This window comes from Zeugodacus cucurbitae, chromosome 3, assembly GCF_028554725.1.
Source record: "Zeugodacus cucurbitae isolate PBARC_wt_2022May chromosome 3, idZeuCucr1.2, whole genome shotgun sequence".
Lineage (NCBI taxonomy): Eukaryota > Metazoa > Arthropoda > Insecta > Diptera > Tephritidae > Zeugodacus > Zeugodacus cucurbitae.
Genome location: NC_071668.1, coordinates 42,643,735 through 42,668,979, shown reverse-complemented (window position 1 = coordinate 42,668,979; position 25,245 = coordinate 42,643,735). Strand labels below are relative to the sequence as shown.

General features: G+C 36.9%; 2 protein-coding genes across 4 annotated transcripts; one reads left to right on the top strand and one right to left on the bottom strand.

Moving 5' to 3' along the window:
• Window positions 1-4,152: 4,152 nt before the first annotated feature.
• LOC105219733 (TBC1 domain family member 16) lies at window positions 4,153-10,074 on the top strand. Its single transcript, XM_011196030.3, has 3 exons — window positions 4,153-5,199; window positions 8,556-9,116; window positions 9,184-10,074. Exons 1-3 carry the CDS (start codon window positions 4,306-4,308, stop codon window positions 9,805-9,807), a joined length of 2,079 nt encoding a protein of 692 aa, XP_011194332.2. The 5' UTR covers window positions 4,153-4,305; the 3' UTR covers window positions 9,808-10,074.
• An 804-nt stretch (window positions 10,075-10,878) lies between these two features.
• Window positions 10,879-15,104, bottom strand: LOC105219731 (uncharacterized). Of its 3 annotated transcripts, none has more exons than XM_054226769.1 (5): window positions 14,421-15,104; window positions 12,356-12,433; window positions 11,513-12,047; window positions 11,191-11,402; window positions 10,879-11,104 (listed from the first exon to the last, which is right to left on the bottom strand). In XM_054226769.1, the coding sequence occupies exons 1-5, from the start codon at window positions 14,985-14,987 to the stop codon at window positions 11,042-11,044; spliced, it is 1,455 nt and encodes a 484-aa protein (XP_054082744.1). In that variant the 5' UTR covers window positions 14,988-15,104; the 3' UTR covers window positions 10,879-11,041. The 3 variants fall into 3 exon arrangements, with proteins under 3 accessions (XP_054082744.1, XP_011194330.1, XP_028901116.1); XM_011196028.3 differs by lacking the exon at window positions 14,421-15,104 and adding an exon at window positions 13,867-14,025; XM_029045283.2 differs by lacking the exon at window positions 14,421-15,104 and adding an exon at window positions 13,599-13,658.
• Between the last annotated feature and the right edge of the window lie 10,141 nt (window positions 15,105-25,245).

The following is a 25,245-nucleotide window of genomic DNA, read 5'->3' as shown; positions in this document are numbered from 1 at the left end:
TTCGATCACCGAATTGTTAAACAAAAGTAACAATTTAATGGATTTTCACTTCTTCACTTAATGGATTTCTCTTCTCTCTAATTAGAACTTTATCCTGTTGTCAGTCCGGGAGCCCTTAATAGTAGATCATTGGCAACACTTCGCCACTCGTTATGTCGCTGCCGTCTTCAAAATGTTCAAGACGCCGGCTTCAAAGCGTCATTTGCAATCAGCCGTCGCTTCGTCGAGTCGTGCCGTCGTTGTTGTTGTTGTTGTAGCGGATATCTATCCCTGCCTGAAAAGAAGAGCATAAATCTAGTTGTCGTCGAAATCATCTAACGGGAGGCCTAAGAAACTTGCTGTTTGGACAGGGTTGGACCAAAAGGAAAGGGGTGTTAGATGAGTATGGTTCGTTGGGCATGCAAAGAGGTGATTAGAATCATGCGGCAACTCATTGCATGCGGGACATGTATTTTGTATGTCGGGGTTCAGTCTAGATAGATAGGTAGGGGTTTAAACTGCTACAATATCCAGATCGAAGTTGCGCAAGGGTCACTCTGGCTTCACGTGGCAACTCGAGCTTTTCGTCTGCTATAGGTGGTGGTTTGGTTCCAAGGACGCCATTCACTGGAAGGGAGTCAATGAAGGTGTTGATAGCTCCACTGTGAATGGCGTTTAGAGCGTGTCTAAAACTGTTTGCGTCCGCAGTCTGGTCGGTATATGGATTGAGTTCGTCGACGTGTTGTAGGAATGATCTCTTGAAGCACCTAGGGGGCGGTTCTGCTTTCAGCAAGTGACTACATGGGTGATTTCTACGAAAACACCCAAGTAAAAACTGCTTGGTAAGCAGTTCGTTATGCTCCTTAATAGGCAGCATAATGGCCTCACTGTGAAGGTGTGTCATTGGTGACATCAAGAGACATCTTTTGCTGTTCGGAGTGCGGTGTTTTGGCACGTCTGTAGCTTCCTCTGCTGCGTGTCACTGCATCCAGGCGACCATACCGGTGCTGCGTAATTTACGACCGTCCGGACGGTTGCCTTGTAAGTGGCCAGCAACGTTTCTTTGTCCTTTCCCCAAGTGCTACCGGCTAGCGACTTGAGGATTTTGTTGCGGCTCTGTACTTTAGTGACTATTGCAGTCGTGTGTGGAGTGAAGGAGTGCAGACTGTCAAATGTGACTCACAAAATCTTGGGATTGTTTACTGTCGGAATTTGTGTGCCATCGACGTGAATGCTAAGACTTAGTCTGTACTCCTTCGTCCAATTGGTAAAAAGAGTCGCCGTGGATTTAGTGAGTGGGAGTGCCAGGCTCCTCGCAGAGAAGTAGCGAGAAAGTTCGGGGAGGTAGCTGTTCACTTTCGAACACATGTCATCGATGCCAGTGCCCGACGTCATTATCGTACAATCATCTGCGTAGGAGTTAACAGAAATTCCCTCTGGTGGTTGAGTAAGTTTGGAGATATATTGAAATTACACAGTAACAGGTTGAGGACACCGCCCAGTGGAACCCCTTGTTTAATTTTCCTAAGTTTCGAAGTTGTACCTCGAAATAATACAGATGATTGTCGACCGCTCAGGTAGTTCATAATCCATCTCTTCAGCCCCGGAGAAAGTGTTGTTTGTTCGATGTCTTATAGTAGCGTTGTTAAGTTGACCGTGTCAAAAGCTTTTGACAGGTCCAACGCTACTAGGACGGTTCTCTTACAGGGTGGTTTTTGATTAAGACCATGAACTATCTGGGCGTTTATGATGCTAAGTGCTGTGGTGGTATTGTGCACTTTACGGAAACCATGTTTATGTTCTGCTAAGTTCAGGTCGTATGTGAGTGTCGGGAGAAGTAAGGCCTCAAGTGTCTTCACTACTGGGGAAAGGAGAGTTATCGGGCGATAGGACTCCCCTAGGTTGGCGGGTTTCCCAGGTTTCAGTAGTGGAACCACTCTTCCGATTTTCCACATATCGGGTATTTTAAGAGTGGTTAGCGACAGATTAAGTATCTTGCCGAGATATTCTACTCCCGTTGAACCTAGGTGTTTTGACATTAAAGAATTGATTCCGTCAGGGCCGATGGCTTTGGAGAACTTGGTCTTCCTGATGACCTCCTGAACCTCCCCACTGGTGAAAACAAGGCGCGCCGTTGTTTCGCATTTTGCGCAGCCGTCTGATGACACGTCTTTTAGCCTTGTCAACCGGGGGGTGCAGTATGAATTGTCGGCTAAAATAGCTCCCGAATTGAATTTCAACCCGGTCGTCATGTCTCCTCGGGTTTGACAGGGATTTGACGGTTGACCAGAGCTTGCTCACACCAATGGAAAGATTACAGGACTTCAAGTGCTCTACCCATTTCGCCCGCTTATAGTTATTTACCAGTTGTCGAATCTCCAAATTGAAATCCCTTATGCGGGGATCACAAGGATCGACCTGGCGTAAGGAGTCGCGCTCATTTGCTAAAACTGCCGCTTCAGCCGGGAAATTAGGGCGCATATTAGCAATTCTTCCGGCTGGCATGAAACGAGCAGTAGCATCGGTGATCACCTTGGGGAATTGACGTTCGCCAACGATTACGTCCGTAGGAATGAGAAGAGCGGCGAAGGCATTCTCGATGAATTCTGTGAAGCCGTCCCAGTTAGCTTTATTAAAGTTTACATAGGTGCGGTTTGATGCGGAGATGGTTTGATGCAAGAGTTAGCATAGGTCGCCATGTTATGCAGTTTATCAGACCACCGCTAGCAATGGTGATGTCTGGCGAGCTGCTGCAAGTGCTCATAATTCTGTTGGGGGCTTCGTCATTCATTGTGCAGATTGTCGAATCGTCTATCTGTTCTGCCAGCTCCATCCCTCTCCGATCATTTGACAGGCAAGAATGCCAAAGATCGTGGTGCGCGTTAAAGTCGCCAAGTACCAGTCGGTTTTCACCACGAAGTAGCGCACTAATATTCGGGTGACGTTGGGCAACTTGTAACTGGGGGGATGTATGTCGATGTCACCTTCGATAAGACGATATTGCACGGTGTTGTGTAATATGAATGCTAGGCCACCACCACTATCTCGCTCGCGATCTTTATGTAGAACGTTGAAACCTGCACAACTCAGAAGATCTGAGTGGCCGTTTAACTTGGTTTCTTGGACCGCAGCTATTGATATACCTTCCCGACTCATAAAATCAACTATCTCCTCGATCTTGCTCTGGAGCCCGTTGCAGTTGGGTTGGGTTGGGTCTGTCTTGGTGTTGCTGTCGTGACCCTGGGAGTGAGGGAGTCACGTACAGGTGGAGGTTGTTGCAGCTGTGTTACCCGCAAAGGAAAATGTCGCACTTCGGGGTTGTTTGACGACTCCGATGTTGTTGGTTGCGGGGGTAGACTTCTATTACAGCATGGAACACGTCGGAAAATGACACCAGCCAGTGCAGGAATTGCAACTGATTGAGGTCACATTATTATTATTATTATTACGGTCTGACACATGGAACGGACTGTGATAGGGACCAGGAGTTGCCTTGAGGTCCTCGCGCGAGGATTGGAGCGGGATGAAGGTTGAGGGAGGGGATTTGTCAGACTGGGAGTCATGCTGTCTAATTGAGCTCCTGGGGGCCGTAGGGGCCCTAAGTTGGCCACTACCTGAGGGTGGCGGCGCGTTGCGCGAACTAGTTGCAAGTTGCACTGCCGTAGAGGCAACAGTCGCAGTATTGCATTGATAGCATGAGGCCACGTTACGTGTGGTCCACTCCCTATTAGTCTTAAGGCCTGAACAGGTCTTAAGATGGCTCCATTAATTGTCAATATTATAAATCAAGTCAAAGTCAATTTTTATAAATCATATATAATAGATATTTTACGCTTCTGTTGGCACAATAACGTTAGATCTTTGAATAATTTTACATGTCACGTATTAGTGGCAGCTCTACAGCGGCCATTGACGTCGGTAAAATTAGAAACATTTCTAATTTGGCGACAGCGAAGACTTCAACCCTTTTGTCGCGAAGTTGTGCTGTTGTCTAAAAAATGTGCCCATAAGAACGCGTGTATTTTAATATTTGACAGAGGTCGCTCGTCACTTGTCGTCGTCTATGTGTTGGGCACTTAAGTCTTGCAAGTTATCGATTTCAATTTTGGATTCGGGTTTGTTTTGGTATTCTTTTTCGCTATATTTCGATAAAAATATTTCGATTACTTTAATTGAATTCGTCGCAAGGTGGTAACCTGTTCATAAAAAACTTGTACTAACCACTACGGAGTTTATAATAATGATAAAAAAATAGAACGGTTTAACGGCAATAAAATTGTTATTGGTCTCTGTTTCGAATATTATAAACGGGTTAAATTCCCAGAAATGTCGATTGTTAATATAATCAAGAAGGCATCAAGTCGTATTTTGGGGGTGGATAAATCTATTGACAAAATCGATATATATGAGGACAACGAAGTTTTGTTTTGCAAAAATAATGTCTGCATACACCCACCCATTTCTATACGACAGGAATCTGAGTTAATACACTATCCAGGTTATTTGACTGTTACAACGAAGACTTTCGTGGACCAATTCAATAAAGCCAGTCGGTCAACATTGTTACTAACTTGGATCCCCAACTCCTCACTTTGTAAATCTAAGTCAGAAGAAAAAAAACTCTACAACAACATGCACTGCGATGTATTTGATATGAATGGAACATACGATATCGGTATTTCCAATGTATTAAGAAATGAAACAATTACCGATAGGGAGCAGAAAGGCGAAATAGATGGTTCAAATATTGATATTCAGGAGCTTAAAAATGAGTTACAACCTCTTCTGGGGGACCACATTAATTCAATACGTGATATTAATGCTTTACTGAATAGAAGTCACATTACATCTGTTAATATAACAATTTCTAATCCACATATTGAGAACACCAATGTAAAAGACTCAATAAACAGTGTTGTAACCGATATAAATAAAATGTATCTTAATCGCGAATATTATATATCCGATGACATCGGGCTCTGTTCTGAGACTTCGAGTTTATTATCTTTACATCACAAGCCAAAGTCGTGTGTTGAATATTCAATTACTCGAAAGAATACAAATTGTCGGCGATTTTCAGTAGACCTCAGTCAAATGCGTTCATTGCGTTTGTTTTTCAATGACGATAACTGTACTTCCGGGCAATTGGTAATTGCCTCAAGAGAGTCACAATATAAAATACTTCACTTCCATCATGGTGGTTTAGATCATTTAGCTCAGGTAATATCAGTATATATACATAAGTTATTTAGAAAACATCACGGTTCGTTATGTTGATAGTCATTTGATGTTCACATTATTCTTATTATTATTTTGCATGTTTGTAATATGGGCACCAGAGAACGGCATTTGCTGAATGAAAAACATTCGTACGCGCTCAACAGCCGAATAATCACACTGTTCGGATCAGCCGATCAAACTTGCCTGAGCTCACATTTTCGTTGTTGATTTTAAATTCACTCGTGTGTGTGCGATTTTTTGTTTCACTCCGAGTTTGTTCGGCTCGTGTTCAATATAATGATTTCGGGCGCTTGCTCATTCGATTCAACAATCATTGTTTTGAACAAGAACAACACTCAACTCGCAAAAATCAACTCGTATGATTTTACTCATGCGCGCAGCAAGCGGCACTTTTTCTGCACAGATGAAATGTGAGAAGAAGAACAAGACAAGCTACAACAACAAACTGCATAGAAATTGTTACGGTACATGCAGTCATGCAGTCGTAACGCTCACATCGTGTCGTCTTGTCGCTAATTGTTTACTCATAATCGATCAACTCAAATTGAACCGAATGATGCTTTCGTCAACACAGGCTCATTTTATTGAACGCTGACTTTTGTTCAGTGAGTTGAAGTGAGTGAGAAATTTTGAACCGAGGACTCAAAATCCAAAGAATGATGTGTACGGCAAATTGAGTTGATTTTTACTCATCACTCTGTTTTTTTTTCAGTGAGTTGAGTTGAATGAAAAAGTTCGCGTATGAGTAAATCAAGAAAATAGTGATTTTTGCAGTTCTCTGAGGGGCACAATTCCGATTACTATGGCGCCGCGATCTGAGGGCACCGTTGGACGTCCTCCCGATTAAAAAATATACAAAGTTATAGGTACCGCAGACGCCTAGTTTCCGAGATATTGCGCTTTAAAGAATTATGATTCCTAATCGATCATTTATGGTTTCTAACATGTGGCAACACTCGGTTTCCACATAATTGTAACGCTGCCGTTACACGGGAAAGAACTTGCTTCCAAGTTGATCACACGAATTAATTGTCAAAATTGGCATAAATTGAAACCCGTGACGTAGGCTGCAGGCAGCTTATTATTCAATTATTGTTACAGAGATCCCGTCGTCAAGGAAACTGCTTCCATTTATCGCCAAAATGGATTCATAAGTCTTTATTTTTAAATCAAACTGTAGATACGTCGGAAGATTCATGTTCCATAAAATGCATTGCTTGTGTACAATTTTGTAAAAGGGAATAATTCACTTATTTCAACTTTATTCGCCATTAATTTTAAAATTTGAATACTTGTAATTTGAAAATTGGAGAACTCTGCACTCAGCTGATCATTTCTTGATCATCAACTTCAAACAATTCTTGCTCGCAAAAATTGAAAGTAAGATGGCTTTCAAGTTCGGAAAATGAAAGTGGGGTCAAAGATGACATGATACGAAACTCTCTCATTTTCCCTCAAACCAAATTCCCTGATCTCTCATTTTAAGTTGGTAGCAGTGCGAGTTGAAGGAATTTTTGACAGAAAAGGCGGGATGCCAGAAGTAATACCGGTAAAAGTATATGACAAAATCAGTGCGAAATATAATTTTAGGGAAATACACTGATAATATTAAACTGTGTGAAACTATTTTTTTTGCTATTATTTGTTACAAATGACATCTAATATATCAAATGACATCATTATATTTAATATATTATATATTTTATGTTAATAAATTAATATATTTTGTTGCATGAATTTATAAAAAATCATGTTTTTATTTTCTTAATTATTTATATATGATATAAGTCTAATAGGGAACAGAGCATTTAAAAATAATATCTAAAAGTTAAAATACCCAAAAGTTATTTCTAAAATGCCCAATTTATTTTTTTACATGCGGGATCATTGTCAAATGTTATAAAAAATGTGGATTTTTACAGCGCTCTCTCAGAATAAAGAGTTTCGTATCATGTCATCTTTGGGGGGGTAGTAAAAAAGTGTGAGTGTGTGGCAACTTGAAAGCAATTTCTTTTCCATTTAACGTCTGGGTAAACACAGAAACATTTTCAGCTATTAGTGTGCTCGGTGATTTTTAAAACAACTAATTTTTGCTTAAAAAACCTTAAATAAATCTAGAATCTGAATTAAATTGAAAGTTAATAGTGTAATATTCAATATGTAAAGTGAAAAATTTGAGAAAATAAAGTTCAAGTGTGTGAAATAACATGTGTTTCTTATAGAAAAAATTGGACTTTTATACATGAATATTTCAAAAATTATAAGCCCGATCAAGAACCTATCCATTTATACCGATCGGAGTTGTCAAACCCCGACCGCCAAAGTAATCGGAATTGTGCCGGAATATGGATAATCATAGGAATTTTATTGAATGGCTGATTATTTTTTACAGGGAACCTTACTTAGGAAGAAGTTAAAAAGTCAGTGACGATTTAATCGTCGATTTTGATGCTCTTCATTAACCATCTCGGATCCTCATTAAATTTTTATAAAGAGTTATTACAAAAAAAAAAAAATTGTGAAAATTGAATTAGCGACTTTGTAGTCAGAGTGGTGCGGGTTGTTTAAGCCAATATCTGGGTTGTGAGTTTTTAACACCACACCGTCCGGAAGTCTGACGGTATCGTATCGAGCTGACGTTATCGTAGAACATTCTAAAACTCTTTCTATTTGTTTGTCTAATTTGTGTTGTAGGACGTTAAGCAGGGTTTATATTATTCCCAGCAACTAGCGTGCTTTGTTTATATTATGCTTATCTACACTACCTAAATTTAAATTCGGGTTGGCCCTATATGTAACCCAATCCATATTTCTGGGGTTTCGTACTGGAGGGATTCGTTTCTGCTAGGATGATGTCCAGATTTGTAGTGAACCTGCTTGCGATTTCCGCTGATGCTGCTATTGTGTGGTGCAGGTTCACCAGGGCTGGAGTCGCTAGCTCCGTCTTTCCCAGCGCTCTGGACTTCTAGACCCTCCGTGAGGTCCTGGGTGGATAGTGCATCCCTGTTTCGTTCGACACCGTGTAGTTTATGTTGCATTCGAGATTATTTAATAATATTGGTCTTGTTGTTTTTTTGTTTTGTGTGTTGTTGTCCTACAGAGAGCCAAGGCCTGGCGCTAACATGCAGGTGTGACGCCAGCTGCCTGAGGGCCGACTAAACCCCTGCGCCCCGATAAGACTCCTGTCATTCGCAGGTGCAACTAACACCACTTTATTATAAATATTTAGATTATAAGAGTTCGTCATTATCTGACGAGCATGTGTTAAAAACATTACATATACATACATATTATTAATTACTGTTCATAAATGTCTTTCAAAATATATTTTTTAGGTTCTTCATCAATGGCACGGTTTTCTGCACAATATTGCATTTACATCCGGACAAAAGCAACAGAACTTACCGTATCGTCAATTTATGGTATGCCGCCCAGAGATAAAAAAGCATGAATTACATCCTGATGAAGGCAGCGTAAGAAAAATAACCACTAATTTCTTTTATGGAACTTTAATTAATGTAAAAGGACAAATCGAAGATGATTTGCTTCTTCGCAAATGTGTTTTCTTTGGTGGGTTGGAGAAAAGCTTACGTCGAACTATATGGCCTTTCTTATTAAAATGTTACTCGTTTTCTTCAACTTTTGACGATCGAGCTGTTCTCATGGATATTAGAAAACAAGAATATGATGAATTAACTCGGAAGCGCTTATACTCAATGTCTCCAGAAGAACAAATACATTTCTGGAAGTCGGTGCAATGTGTTGTGGAAAAAGATATAGCCAGAATAGATCGCACCAACGCATTTTTTTATGGAGACGATAATCCAAATCGAGAAATTATGAAGAATATATTGTTGAACTATGCTTTTAATAATGCAGGAAAAAATTATTCACAGGTAAATTCATCTTGAAATATTTTGCTTCTTTGGGTTTTCAATCAAATATTTTTATTTCATTCTATAGGGAATGAGTGACTTATTAGCTCCTGTATTATGTGAAATACAAAATGAATCGGAGACGTTTTGGAGCTTTGTTGGCTTATTGCAACGATCTTTATTTGTATGTGCACCCACCGACGCAGATATTGATAGAAACCTAAACTATTTAAAAGAACTAATCCGCATCATGTTGCCACGTTTTTATGAACATTTGCAATTACATAGCAGCTCAATGGAGTTGCTGTTTTGTCACCGATGGCTAGTTTTATGTTTCAAACGCGAATTCACCGAATCGGTAGTTATCCGAATGTGGGAAGCGTGTTGGTCCAACTATCTTACTGATTATTTTCATTTGTTTTTGTGTCTGGCAATTATTGCCGTTTACGCCGATGATGTTGTTGCTCAGGATTTGCGTGCAGATGAAATGTTATTTTATTTTAGTTCGCTCGCCATGTATATGGATGGAGAGCTAATTCTTCGAAAAGCTCGTGGTCTACTATTTCAATACCGCCAATTGTCAAAAATACCTTGTACTTTAAGCGGCTTATGCAAAAGATGTGGTCCTGGTATGTGGGATTCCGAACACTGTCCAGCGTTGGAGTGTGTCGGTCATTCGCAAGATGACAGATGCCCATTAGATATTGATTGAACTATATGCAGACAATGCATTCCAAAAAAAACTAAATACTAATACAAGTTAATGTGCTTTGATTTTTAATTCGATATTAGTATTACCGTGAATTTAAAGCTTTTGTGACGCCTATTTATATTATTTGTACAACATAGCTTTAATTATTGTTTTTGCTTTAAATTTAAGCCTGTAACTATTTGTTAATAAAAATATATTGTTGTATAATTATATAATTGTACAATATTTTGAAAATATGAATATAATGGTCTAAGACAGGAACATAAAGTCGTTTTCGATAATATAAAGTATACTTAATGCAACCATTTCAACAAAAATCAATGCCCCTAGTACGGTTTACATCTAAACTGCATAGAAGTTGAAGTTCGGTATTATCGATCACTACTCAATCCGTCAAAAAAATTACAGTTGGAGTATAAGAAGAATACATTAAATATATCCACTAGTTTCTAGAAGAGTTGTTAGTAAATGCCCTGCATTTAAACGGCCGGTCGGACGTTTTTTGAACGAAGCAGAGGAAGATCACAGAATACCTTTAGATATCTCCTGAAGCACACCTACAAAATGAGGCCTTTATTCTACCTGAAAAGGAGCATAAAAAATTGCTCACCAAGCAGTTTCTACAAGGGTATTTTCTTTGCATCCCAACCAGTGAATGGCGTTCTTGGTGTCAAACCGGCACCCATAGCTGACAATGAGCTGAGTTGCCAACCAGAGTGATCCTTGCGTAACTTCGTTCTGGATACTGTAGCAGATTAAGCTCCTATTTTACCAGACTGAACACCGACATACACAGTATAGGTCCTGCATGATACTAGTCACCTCATTGCATGCCACAAACCCAACTCATTTAACACACATCTCCATTTGCAACAGTACGATTCCTGGTTAGATGATCTCGACAGCCAGACTTATACTTTCCGTTTCAGCAGAGCTGGATAATCGTCATAACAACAACAACAACTTAGAAATGAAACGTGATAGCAGAGTTATTAAGGTCTTACAATAGTGTTCCGCTCTAACGTGTCGCAGACAGGACTTCAACTAACAAATAAATAACACTAATTCCCATTTACTTTTGATTAACGTACGAATTTTTTTATTGTTATTATTAAATTACAAAAGTTTAGGTTATGTATGTATATTTAACTATCTTTAAGTTATTACAACTCCATTTTATGACTAATTCCAATTTCGAACGTGACTCCATTTAATCTTTGAATTTGCATACATTTCATCTAGTGTTTGCATGAGTATCCAGTTTACGAAGAATTGCACATGAATGTCGATAGATTTCCTTAAAATATAATGAAACAAGTTGAATATATTTTAATGATATTGTAAATAGTATTTCAATGCGTGAAAAAGACTATCCACACTTACCTCATATTCTTCTTCAATGGCATAATTTTCAACAATGCCAGTAGTCAATGATTTTAATTTCTCTTCTTGACTTTCTTCGATCATCCACTTATTACTCTTTGAAAGTTCAGAAAGTGCATAAAGTGTAGTCTCCAGTCTGCTATCATATTCAGCAATAGCCACAGGTAGACATTTTACCAACTGAGTAATCGCTAATTTTTCGATCAATTCATCTAAAAAATAAACATATTACATTATAACAATAAAATTATTTTCAAAAGTAATACAAAATAAATCTAACTTATAAACCGACATAATAAACATATATGTATAATATATTTACCTCGCAAATTGTCTTGTTCTGCTAACTTTCCAATTAAAAAACAAACTCTTACAGACAGTCTTGAATTGTTTTTATCTAAACATTTTAACAGTATTTGTATCCCATTTACGTTCAAAAACTCCACTAAACCAGGTTTAAAGTTTTGTAATAAAGATGATACTGCATGAATGCCACTGTTTGCAAGCTCTTCAGATTCATTTAAATAATTAATTAACACTGGAATTGTTTTTGCATCTACAAAATGCTGTTGACAAAATGGGTTATTTTGTGACATTTCTGCAATAATATAGGCAGTTAAACTTCTAATTTCACAATTTGTGTGAGTCAGATTTTGGACTAAATATATTGAGCCACCAGCCTTCACAAAACTATTTGCAAAATCTATATCGTCAATACCCTCTCTAATTACATTCAAAGCGTTAACTTTATTAGCAACAGTTGATTCTTGATCCTCTAAAATGGAAATTGCTCTTTGAAACTCTTTCATTACATCTGTTGTCATATTATTTAAGGCTGATGCGAGGAACTGTTTTTTCTGAAAAATAATATATATATATATATGAAACAAAAACTTTATAGAATTATAGTATTATATTACATGATTTGAGATACGTAAACTTCTACGCATAAGGCAAGGGTTAGGGGAAAAACTTAAAATACATTATATAAAATTGATTAATGATTTAAATTACGAAATTAATCAAATTAGCTTCTAATTAAGTTTTTTTTTTCAACAAAAAGGATTTTGTATTATTGAAATATTTTTTAGAATAAATTTATGTGTGTATTTATGATTAGACAAACATTTCTGAGTAGCTAGCCTAGGAAACCAATATTTCTTACCTCTGCATCCATTTCTTGGCAGGTCGACCCCTTAGCATCTTCATTTTTAGTATGTTCCAACAGAAACTTTAAAACACCCTGTAAATGCAAAAAAATTAAAATGTTATTTTTAAAATTTGGGCGATGTAATGTGTAACAATTGAATATAATAATAATATTGCCTATAGAAGGTATTTCAATAGAGGTATACAATTTTTATTTAAAATAAAACACAAGAATATATTAAATTGCCATTATTTAGACTTTACTAGTTCTCAAATTTTTGAAATTCCGTGGTTAAACAGAATTTCTAGCACTACTACTTCGACTGCAACTTATAAAAACAAATTTGTCGGCCAGGTGTGAAAAACGTACAAAACACTAAATTTTATGGTAAGAAGAACTGCAATCAGGTAAATTAAAAAAATATAAAGAGTTTAGGCCAAAAACCATATCGTAGCAACTATGCAACAAATTTCAACGAAATTTTGTATACAAAATACAGGAGAATAGTTTTGTCTATGCTAAAGATTGAATCAGATAGATCTCTACGTGAAGGAATAACATTTAAAACCATGATATATTCGGCAGAATGTTTCGTTTAAATTAAAAATTGCTAATAATGTTTTAAAAGTAATGTTATTAACCGCCTAAATGATTCTATCTAATATCAGACAAAAGAAATGAACTTCTAACTGAACCATAAAGAAGTTTTCCAAGTAGTATGATGCCGTACATTACCCTACGACTAGTGTTTTGATGTAAGCTACCTAAAGTAAAAAGTAAAAATTGTATTGAACTGACTCTCGCTTATCAGAAAAATATATGTCTTGTATGCAACGAATCCCTTCATGATATTAACCATATCCAGCACCCCTCTCCGATTGACCTACCCTCTCGAAAAAGCTTATTTCCTGGTCCTCCCATTACTGACCTGGATGACTATTCCAACGAGGGTGTGAATAATCTCTATAAGCACAACAAAAAGATCATGCCATTTGCATTTTTAACTTTTAGATAAGTGAAAATAAAAATCGTGTATTTTATTATATTTGACGGGTCGGCTTTAGTATAGTATCCCCGATTTCAGGGTTGAAAAACTTATAGGGGGAGTTTTCGAGATATTCGCATTTAAAGTTGAAACTTTCACAAATTTTATGTGGCGATATTTCGATTATTAGTTAACTTTTAAAATATATAATGCGCTTATTACTAACTACTAACACTAACACTTCACTTAATTGTTTCCCATTATTTTTCTTACATCAATTAGTTTCATATTTGCTTTAAATAAGCATTTTAATTTTTACACAATTTTGTTTATATGCACAATAACCATGTTGACAGATATCAACCATACCCATTTCAACCCTGAAATCGGGGGATACTATACTAAAGTTTCCCCCATTTGACAAAAACACAACACATGTCCCAATGGTTTCAAACTCCAAGTATTTTTTTGAATATTTGAGTCTTATTCTTTAAAAACGGAGAACTCTTCTTAAAAACTTATAATAATATATGAACTTTACCTTCAAATCTGAACGGTATGTTTTTTCAACCGACATTTTCTTGCAATGATCCAAAACACAACACACTTTGTTTTAATTCGCACACTCAAATAAAATTTTAATCGATTTATCTCGAATGTAAACATTGCTATGGTGGAGTTCACACCGTCCCAAATATCTGGGATGGGCTTTAACCTTCAAGCGGGCGCGCCAGCTTTTGTAACAAAACGCCTGAATTGAAATGCTAGATTTAAAGTGAATTATGTTGTGGAATTCATTTTTTTTTATTAGTTTTAGTTATTATGTTATCCTAAAATAATATTTTACAGGAAAAGTATTTTTTTTGTCATTTTAAATGAGGGAAAAACATAAAAAGTAATATAATTCATTGAATGCAAAGTAAATTCATTAATCTTAACACAAAACCAAACAAATTGTTTTCAAAATTTGGGGAAAACATAAGAATTCATAGAATACATTGAAAAGAATGTAAATACAATAATATCTTATTAGAAAGTTAGAATAATTCAATAGTCAGATTCATCGGTCACAAAACACTCATTGCAAATAAATACCGTATGGTCTCGACCAGTAGCATCACTATACACATCCTCCAAGTTTCCATGAGACATTCGTAAGGTTCCAGCAATATATAATAATCCGAACAGGGCCCGAATCTCAACAGAATCGGTAGTTTTACAATCTCGAACTCTGCAGTATGCGCTTTCTTTTTTCTGTATAAATTCGTTTGTATATTTTACTACTGTCGTTATAATTTTATCGCATATAAACAAATCCCATGCTTTTATAGATGTTGTTACGCCCATGCCTTTTCCAAGAGCACCAACCTCTTGAGTCTGAATATTATGGGGTGGATACCTGACTCTATCACTATTTGATTTTTTCCATTTTGTAACATTACCACGTGCCATGAAGTATGCAGCTCTATCAGCCAAAGGAATGTTTTCCTCTTCCGAGTTACTTTCTTCGTTTAAATGTTCCATTTTTTCATCAGATTCCACATCTGGTCTACATTCAGATATTTCTGATTCCTCATTACATTCCACATAAGATAAGTGGTCAGAGACTTCTGATCCTTCATCACTTAAAGTTTCATCATCTTCCTCTAGGAGAAATTTCATTATTTCACTTTCACTTATTCTTGTTTTAGCAATTTTTATCAATAACTGCAACACTTTATTATATCAGGAAATGTGCCCAGAGAGTCGCGCGTAAACTAAAAGACGTCAGGCGCGCGTAGTCTTTTCGACGACGAGAGGCAACTGAAGTAAATGCTCGCTATGTCCACTTTCACACAGGCAACTTCTGTTGTTAATTCTCGGGCGATTCTCTTTTGCTGTCGCCCCTTGCGTTCACACGAGCAATTCTTGTTCGACAACTCTGTTCGTGTTTTTCTGTCATTCTCTTTCATATAATTTTCTCAACTTCTTGTACGCATCGTTTCCAAGCAAAAAAATATATTTTATTAACTAATAATAATCGTTATTCGCAATTTTCTAACACATTTTAATTATATTATGCATATTTCTATATGTATTTGCAAATTACATACAAAATTAAATGATTAAATTCAAATTTTCAAATATATTGTATACATTAATTTCAAAATGTGCGCAAATGCAGCACTGTTACGTAGCAGCGAACTGTTACGAATAAGAACACAAAGCGTGTTGCTCGAACACAGCAGACTCGGCGCGATTCTCCTCTCCTCGTCGCCCCCTCTCCTATAAAACTAAGAATTGCCGCAACAGGAATTGCCTGTGTGAAAGGGGTCTATAAACAGTCGACAATCGTTAAAAAGAGACGGAAATAGTGCATTCGATTGGAAATGAACTAACCTCAAGCTACTAGAACTACCAAATATCTGGGATTATATACCAAAAATTATAATACTTTATTCACCATGGGCGGTCGAAAAGACTACGCGCGACTTCTTGAAGGTTAATGAAGCATACCCCGATTTAGGGATTTAAATTTCAAGGCAATCCTCTTGATTTAGAACCCTACAAGACGGAGCTAACTCATACACCACTACACATGCAAATTTTTTCAGCTTTTACCAATACATACACATTGCTAACATTTTGTAGTTAAGTGGCAATCTCGGTAGTTAGAGTAGCAAAATTCATTAACCCTAATTTTTGTATGTGTAAGAGAGAGATACAATGAACCGTTCAAAAATCGCCACCATGGCCGCTGTTCATTTCAAAATAAAATTTAAAGTGAATGGATGTAAGTGCGTTTTAAATATTTATTTTATTTTGTTAAGTGTTTTTGGATATTCATCCATCTTATAAATGCATTATTTGTGTTGTTTTTATAATTAAAATAATTTCATTCCAGTTATACGTGTGTGCGCAGGAAAGGAAGAGCAAGGAGGTTACGTTGGAATTGGTGGAGGTATGTTTCATATATTTTTAATAAATAATACAAATTAGTAATTTTAAATAATTTCAGGTTTTTGGATTTAGCACTGGTGCAATATAGTATAACAACAACGCAGAAACAGTGGATAATAACATGGTAAATATAAATGAGTATATGTACATGTTGAGTTAGTGCGTATTAAGATGTACATACATATGTACATATGTATGTATGTACAAGAATGCATCTGTTGCATTGTGTCCAAAATATTTATTTATAATAATTTTTATTTTGATGTTAAAAAATTGTTTATTTTTTGTTTAGTTATTACAAGCATTAAGCTCTGTAGATATATATGTATATGTATGGAGGATGGGATCATGTGTAGAAGTTCACGCAAATGAGGAAAGTTTTTGATTGTCATTCACTTGGGAGTGGCCAGAAACGATTCTTCTCCACATGGTTCAAGCAGCTCACGACTTCCGGTTTTAGACCAAGTATCCTCTGGGTAGCCAACAGACATCCGTTTGAAGGCGAGCTAAAGTGAGAAGGCGAAGCCCGCTTATGCGGTTGTGCGTAGGGCTTGGGACCCACCACATAAAAACGAAGTACCAATGAAAAATCTACGACCCCCCCCCTTTTGATGACGACCCCTGCAAACGTTTTAAGGACAATGATATAAGGGCATGCACCTGGAATGTCCGGACCCTTAATTGGGAAGGTGCCTCTGCCCAGCTGGTTGATGTCCTCATACGACTCAAGGCTGACATCACCGCCATCCAAGAAGTGCGATGGACGGGACAAGGACGGACGGACAAGGACATCTACTACAGCGGCCATATAAAGGAGCGCAAATTTGGTGTTGGATTTGTGTGTGGGATTGTCGTCTCGCAGTGGAGAGAAAACAGACTGCCTACCTCGCAATGTTGCGATCGACCGCAACACGAGCGGGATGGGAAAGATACCGAGAGCTGAAGAGGGAAGCGAGACGCATTTGCAGAAAAAGAAAGAAAGAGGCAGAAATGCGTGAGTATGAAGAGCTTGACAAGCTGGCCGACAGGGGTAATGCTCGAAAATTTTACGAAAAGATCCGGCGACTAACTGAAGGTTTCAAGACCGGAGCACACTCCTGTAGGACCCCCAGCGGTGATCTAGTGGTTGATGACCAGAGTATACTGTGTTTGTGGAGGGAACACTTCTCCAGCCTGCTGAATGGCAGTGAAAGTACAACACCAGGAGATGGCGAACCCGATTCCCCAATCGACGACGATGGAACAGATGTTCCATTGCCCGACCGTGAAGAAATTAGAATAGCAATTACCCGCTTGAAGAACAACAAGGCGGCGGGGGCCGATGGATTGCCGGCCGAGCTATTCAAATACGGCGGCGAAGAGCTGATAAGGTGCATGCATCAGCTTCTTTGCGAAATATGGTCGGAAGAAAGCATGCCCGACGATTGGAATCTCAGTGTACTCTGCCCAATCCACAAAAAGGGAGACCCCACAATCTGCGCCAACTATCGTGGGATAAGCCTCCTTAACATCGCTTATAAGGTTCTATCGAGCGTACTGTGTGAAAGACTAAAGCCCACCGTCAACAAACTGATTGGACCTTATCAGTGTGGCTTTAGACCTGGAAAATCAACAACTGACCAGATATTCACCATGCGCCAAATCTTGGAGAAGACCCGTGAAAAAAGGATCGACACACACCATCTATTTGTCGACTTTAAAGCTGCTTTCGACAGCACGAAAAGGAGCTGCCTTTATGCCGCGATGTCTGAATTTGGTATCCCCGCAAAACTAATACGGCTGTGTAAGTTGACGTTGAGCAACACCAAAAGCTCCGTCAGGATCGGGAAGGACCTCTCCGAGCCGTTCGATACCAAACGAGGTTTCAGACAAGGTGACTCGCTATCGTGCGACTTCTTTAACTTGATGCTGGAGAAAATTATAAGAGCTGCAGAGCTAAATAGAGAAGGTACAATCTTCTACAAGAGTGTACAGCTCCTGGCGTACGCCGATGATATTGATATCATCGGAAACAACACCCGCGCCGTTAGTTCTGCTTTTTCCCGCCTGGATAAGGAAGCGAAGCGAATGGGTCTGGTGGTGAACGAGGACAAGACGAAATATCTCCTGTCATCAAACCAACAGTCAGCGCATTCGCGTCTTGGCTCCCACGTCACTGTTGACAGTCATAACTTTGAAGTTGTAGATAATTTCGTATACCTAGGAACCAACATTAACACCGATAATAATGTCAGCCTTGAAATCCAACGCAGAATCACTCTTGCCAACAGGTGCTACTATGGACTGAGTAGGCAATTGAAAAGTAAAGTCCTCTCTCGACGAACAAAAACTAAACTCTACAAGTCCCTCATCATTCCCGTCCTACTTTATGGTGCAGAAGCGTGGACGGTGTCAACATCCGATGAGACGGCACTAGGAGTTTTCGAGAGAAAGGTTTTGCGGAAGATTTACGGTCCCTTAAACATTGGCAACGGCGAATACCGCAGAAGATGGAATGATGAGCTGTATGTGTTGTTCGACAACATAGACATAGTCCAGCGAATAAAAAGACAGCGGCTACGCTGGCTGGGTCATGTTGTTCGAATGGATGAAAGTGCCCCAGCTCTGAAAGTTTTCGATGCAGTACCCGCTGGTGGAAGCCGAGGAAGAGGGAGACCTCCACTCCGATGGAAGGACCAGGTGGAGAAGGACCTGTCTTCACTTGGTATTACCAATTGGCGCCAAACCGCCAAAAGGAGAGATGCGTGGCGCACTGTTGTGGACTCGGCTATAACCGCGTAAGCGGTTTCTACGCCAGTTAAGAAGAAGAAGAAGAGATTTGTGGTGGGAGAGAGACTCCGTCGCAGAGTCCTGGCATTCACCCCGGTGGATGAACGTCTAGCCACAATCCGCATCCAAGCGAGGTTCTTCAACATATCGCTGATTTGCGCCCACGCCCCAACGGAAGAGAAGGACGATGTGACCAAAGATGCTTTCTATGAGCGCCTAGAACGTACCTATGAGCGCTGCCCCCGCCACGATGTAAAAGTCGTGCTTGGCGATTTTAACGCCAGGGTGGGTAAAGAAGGTGTCTTTGGCACAACAGTCGGAAAATTCAGCCTCCATGACGAAACATCGCCAAACGGCCTGAGGCTGATCGACTTCGCTGGGGCCCGAAATATGGTCGTCTGTAGTACCAGATTCCAGCATAAGAAAATACATCAAGCTACTTGGCTGTCTCCTGATCGAAACACGCGGAACCAAATCGATCACGTTGTGATAGACGGAAGACATGTCTCCTGTGTTTTAGACGTGCGTACGCTCCGAGGACCAAATATAGACTCGGACCATTATCTGCTCGCAGCGAAGATACGCACCCGCCTCTGTGCAGCAAAGAATGCCCGTCAACAAACACAAGGAAGTGTTTTCATCCATTCGGACAACATGACCTAGCCAGCGTAGCCGCTGTCTTTTTATTCGCTGAACTATGTCAATGTCGTCGTATAACTCGTACAGCTCATCGTTCCATCGTCTGCGGTATTCGCCGTTGCCAATGTTCTGAGGACCATAAATCTTGCGCAAAATTTTCCTCTCGAAAACTCCTAGTGCCGTCTCATCGGATGTTGACATCGTCCACGCTTCTGCACCATAATGTCGGACGGGAATGATGAGGGACTTGTAGAGTTTAGTTTTTGCTCATCTAGAGAGGACTTTACTTTTCAATTGCCTACTCAGACCATAAACACAAATACTGGAGGATTACAATAGCTACTACTTTTCTTAGGTTTGTACTACGAATACAAATATATTCATATTTTCTAATCGTTAACAAAAATTTTTATTTCTAATATTTTTCAGGCATGATAAACAAGACAACAACAAATCCCATCGGACATTTAGATTAGCAGTTGCACAACTTCTTTCCTTTTTATGATCTACATATGGGATAGGATTGTATGGAATTGACATTCATTAGTTTCGTTGGATCGTTATAGTATAGTTATAAGGAAATCGTTCGCGTTTAGTATTAATTTATTCATTTGCTAGTTCATAATTTAGATGTAAAATATTATTAAATTATACAAATGAATTTTCGAATACTAATAACATTCGTAATAGTAATGAAATTTTATTTGAATTGTATAACAACAACTACAAAAAATAAAAATGTAATACTTAATACTAAATTTATATATGAAATATGTAAAAAGTAAAAATTTAATAATTAATACTAACTTTATTTTTAGAATATGTAAATTTTGTCAATGTATAAATATAAATGTATAAAAATTCAATGCAAACACGTTTGTAAAAAATCAATGTATAAATAGCTGCAAAAACGTATGTAAAAAGTTCGATTTGTACTGAAATGCTAATATTTAAAAATTAATCTATAATGATTATTAAAAATTTAAAATATTATACAATACTAATTTATAAATGTAAATATATCTTACAATTATAATAAATAAATAAAAATAAAAATAAAAAAATTTAAATTTTTCATTTTTAAACGGAAATGTAGGTGACCTACAGAATGAAAAACAATGGAGACCAATGAACCAAATTTAAGTAACGAAACGGTGACCCAACAAATGACCAATACCTGTGATTAAAGGGTTACCCTGAAAATGATAAATCGAACAGTCTCCACTGATTGATGGCTGATTAAAAAAAAAACTACTACAGGGGGCTCTGCTAACCACAGACTGACATATGCCTTTCCAAAACAAAGAAAAATTAGAGCAGAAAGACATATGCAGCATTGGCACCAAAATCAATGAGAGAGAGCGAGCAGGATAATCACACCGACATGCCGTAAAAGAGGAGAAATGGTAACTTTTTTCCTGCTGCTAGAACAAAAGAGACCAAAATAATAATACAAGCTTTCTTTACCGGTGACCAATATTCCATAAGATAAGTAACTCTACCCGTCTTGCAGGGAATATATCCGAAGTATACATTTAACCCTGCAAGAAGAGTAGAGTTACTTATCTTATGGAATATTGGTTACCAGTAAAGAAAGCTGGTTTATTTTTTTGGTCTTTCTTGTTCTAGCAGCAGGAAAAAAGTTACCATTTCTCCTCTTTTACGGCATGTCAGTGTGATTATCTTGTTCGCTCTCTCTCATTGATTTTGGTGCAAATCCTGCATATGTCTTTCTGCTCTAATTTTTCTATTGTTTTGGAAAGGCATATGTCACTCTGTGGTTAGCAGAGCCCACCGTAGTAGTTTTTTATTTAATCAGCCATCTATCAGTGGAGATTATTCTATTTATCATTTTCAGGGTAACCCTTTAATCACAGGTATTGGTCATTTGTTGGGTCACCGTTTCGGTACTCAAATTTGGTTTCATTGGTCTTCATTCTATAGGTCACCTATTTTTCCGTTTAAAAATGAAAAATTGAAATTGTTTTATATATATTTATTATAATTGTATGATGTATTTACATTTATAAATTTGTATTGTATAATATTTTACATTTTTAATAATCATTATAGATTAATTTTAAAATATTAGCATTTCAGTACAAAGTGAACTTTCATTTTTACAAACGTATTCGCAGCTATTGTTTATACATTGATAAAATTTACATATTTTACAAATCAAGTTAGTATTAATTATTAGTTATTAAATTTTTACTTTTTACATATTTCATATATAAATTTAGTATTAATTATTAAATCTTTATTTTTTGTAGTTGTTGTTATACAATACAAATAAAATTCAACTTCTATTACGACTGTTATTAGTATTATTAACTATTTTCCGAACATTCATTTATATAATTTAACAATATTTTACATTTAAATTATGAATTAGCAAATGAATACATTAGTACTAAACGCGATCGATTTCCTTATAACTATCCTGTAAGGATCCAACGAAACTAATCAACCAATATTGTTTGATATCAAATCCACACAGTCATATCCCATATGTACATCATAAAAGGGTTCAGCTCGTCGGAAAGAGGTTGTGCAACTCCTAATCTAAATGTCCGATGGGATTTGTTGTTGTCTTGTTTATCATGCCTGAAAAATATTTAGAAATAGAAATTGTTATTAACGATTAGAAAATATTAATATATTTGTGTTCGTAGTACAAACCTAAACAAAATTTTGGTATTTGTAATCCTCCATTTGTGCAACGTATTTGTGTTTCCAATATCTGAAATCATTATCCATTTCAATTTCAAATATGAGTAAAATAATAAGGTTATTTACATAAATACTAGTATACATTATTTTGGACATAATGCATCTTAAGTTTCACTAATCACGTACCTACTGAGGTTATTTACATAAATACAATTATCCATTATTTTGGATACAATGCAACAGATGCATTCATACATCTTAATACGCACTAACTGAACATGCACATATACGCATTTATATTTACCATGTTATTTTCCATTGCTTTCTGCGTTGTTGTTGGTGTTATCTATTGCACCATTTCTAAATCCAAAAACCTGAAATTATTTAAAATTACTAATTTGTATTATGTATTAAAAATATATGAAACATACATCCACCATCCACATTCCACCGTCACCTCCTTGCTCTTCCTTTGCTGTGCACATACGTATAACTACAATGAAATTATTCTAATTATAAAAACAAATAACAAAAGTAACACAAATAAATTAATTTATAAGTTCAATAAATATCCAAAAACACTTAACAAAATAAAAGAAATATTTAAAATTTATTTTCAAATGAACAGCGGCCTTGGCGGCTATTTTTGCACGGTTCATTGTATCTCTCTCTTACACATACAAAAATTAGGGTTAATGAATTTTGCTACTCTAACTACCGAGATTGCCACTTAACTACAAAATGTTAGCAATGTGTATGTATTGGTAAAAGCTGACAAATTTTGCATGTGTAGTGGTGTATGAGTTAGCTCCGTCTTGTAGGGGAGATTGAGAGTTTTTTATATTTATTTTATAAATGAATATTAAACGGAAAATTTATTTATTTAAATATTTCATTTGACTTGTGTTGCTGCTATGGTATTGTGTTGAAAAAAAATCTGAAGTGTTAATAGAATTAATAAAAACATTGTTGTAGTGCTTTTGTATACTATAGTGTTACTATATTTTGTATACATTATTACAACTGCTGCTCGCCATCACGTAAGTAAATTATTATTTTATTTGGTAAATTTTGTTACGTTCATGATACGTACATAAACAAATGCAACACGTTATTTAATAAAATGATCTAAAAAATGAGAAACACGTGGGGTACATATATGTTTACAATAGTTAAAATACTATTAGTATACGTATAGGTATATATCGGCTGTCTCTTTCTTCGGCTAGGGAGACAACTTCCTGTTTTACCAACAGTTACATTACAAGAATACAAGTTTGGCGCTAGCGTTTAAAAAGGCGCTGCATTTTATGTTTGAAGTTGCTAAATTTTTACAAAATTACAGAAAATCTCGAAATTTTGGGAAATTAGGAAAATTAACTCTATGCTCATTTCAGCTAAGAATTAAAAATTATCGGAAAGTCGAAAAAGTAGGAAAACCCGAAAAATCGAAAATATTCTTAATTTAGTAGAGAATTTCACTAGGGACATGAATCGACGGTCGGAAAATCGCTAAAAATTATGGGATGCAGTATTCACAAGATATATAAATAGATTTAAATCATAATTGTTCATTTCATACTTTAGTTACCATAGACCTATTGTTTCAGTTTTAGAATTTGATGAAAATCCTGATCATAATGATGAAAATGCTGATAATCATGATGTAAGAGTTGTTGAAATTATGGATGAGAATTGATAAATTTTGTATTTACTATTTACTAATATTTACTCATTTAAATAAAACCACTTCCTTCGAATATAGTTTCTATATTATTATACTTCATGTCCATTCAAAAAGTGCCCACATTGCTTTGATAAATTTGATTTTTTGATTTGATAAAATTGATTTGATGTAATTAATTTAAAACAAGTAAGGAAGGGCAAAGTTCGGGTGTAACCGAACATTTTATACTCTCGCAATTTATTTATTTAACTTTATTTATATTATATAATATACAATTTGACCCACATATTCATCATATATATTGTATAAAGTCCATTGAAAGTTGGAAACCATAATATTAGGTTAGAAGCACCGAGGTCCTCATGTTCGATTAATGGGGTCTTGAAAACCTATGGTCCGATTTTGGCGATTTTTAGAATGGGGCTGCCACACTATAAAGGTAGCATTTGTGCAAAGTTCTGCATCGATATTTTCACTAGTGCTTACTTTATATATTGTAAAGTAAACGATTCAGATCGTCTTCAAAGTTCTGGTATATAGGAAGTAGGCGTGGTTGTGAAGCGATTTGGCCTATTTTCACAACATATCATTGGGATGTAAGGAAACTATTACAAACCAAGTTTCATTGAAATCGGTCGAGTAGTTCCTGAGATATGGTTTTTGACCCATAAGTGGTCGATGTCACGCCCATTTTCCATTTTGTAAAAAAATCTGAGTGCTGCTTTCATCTGCCATTTCTTATATGAAATTTATTGTTTCTGGCGTTTTTCGTTACTGAGTTAACTCACTTTTAGTAATTTTCAACCTAACCTTTGTATGGGAGGTGGGCGTGGTTATTATCCGATTTTAACTAATTTCATGGTGTGTGATGGGGTACCTAAAGGAACTGACTGCACAAAGTTTGGTTTATATAACTTTATTGGTTTGCGAGATATATACAAATAACCGATTTGGGAGCGGGACCACGCCCACTTTCCCAAAAAAACTACATCCAAATATGCCCCTTCCTAGTGCGATCCTCTGTTCCAAATTTTATTTTATAACTTTATTTATGGCTTAGTTATGACACTTTTTGTGTTTTCGGTTTTCGCCATTTTGTGGGCGTGGCAGTGGTCCGATTTTCGAAAAGAACCCTCTCACGGTCCCAAGGAACGTGTGTTTCAAGTTTCATCATGATATCTCAATTTTTACTCAAGTTATCCGTTGCACGGA

Coding starts and splice junctions, on each gene's coding strand:
- LOC105219733 (XM_011196030.3), top strand. CDS start 4,306: ATGTCGATTGTTAATATAATCAAGAAGGCATCAAGTCGTATTTTGGGG. Junction 5,200..8,555: donor GTTTAGATCATTTAGCTCAG/GTAATATCAGTA, acceptor TATATTTTTTAG/GTTCTTCATCAATGGCACGG. Junction 9,117..9,183: donor CAGGAAAAAATTATTCACAG/GTAAATTCATCT, acceptor TTCATTCTATAG/GGAATGAGTGACTTATTAGC.
- LOC105219731 (XM_054226769.1), bottom strand. CDS start 14,987: ATGAAATTTCTCCTAGAGGAAGATGATGAAACTTTAAGTGATGAAGGA. Junction 12,434..14,420: donor CTACTGGTCGAGACCATACG/GTATTTATTTGC, acceptor TTGCATTTACAG/GGTGTTTTAAAGTTTCTGTT. Junction 11,403..11,512: donor AGAACAAGACAATTTGCGAG/GTAAATATATTA, acceptor TTTATTTTTTAG/ATGAATTGATCGAAAAATTA.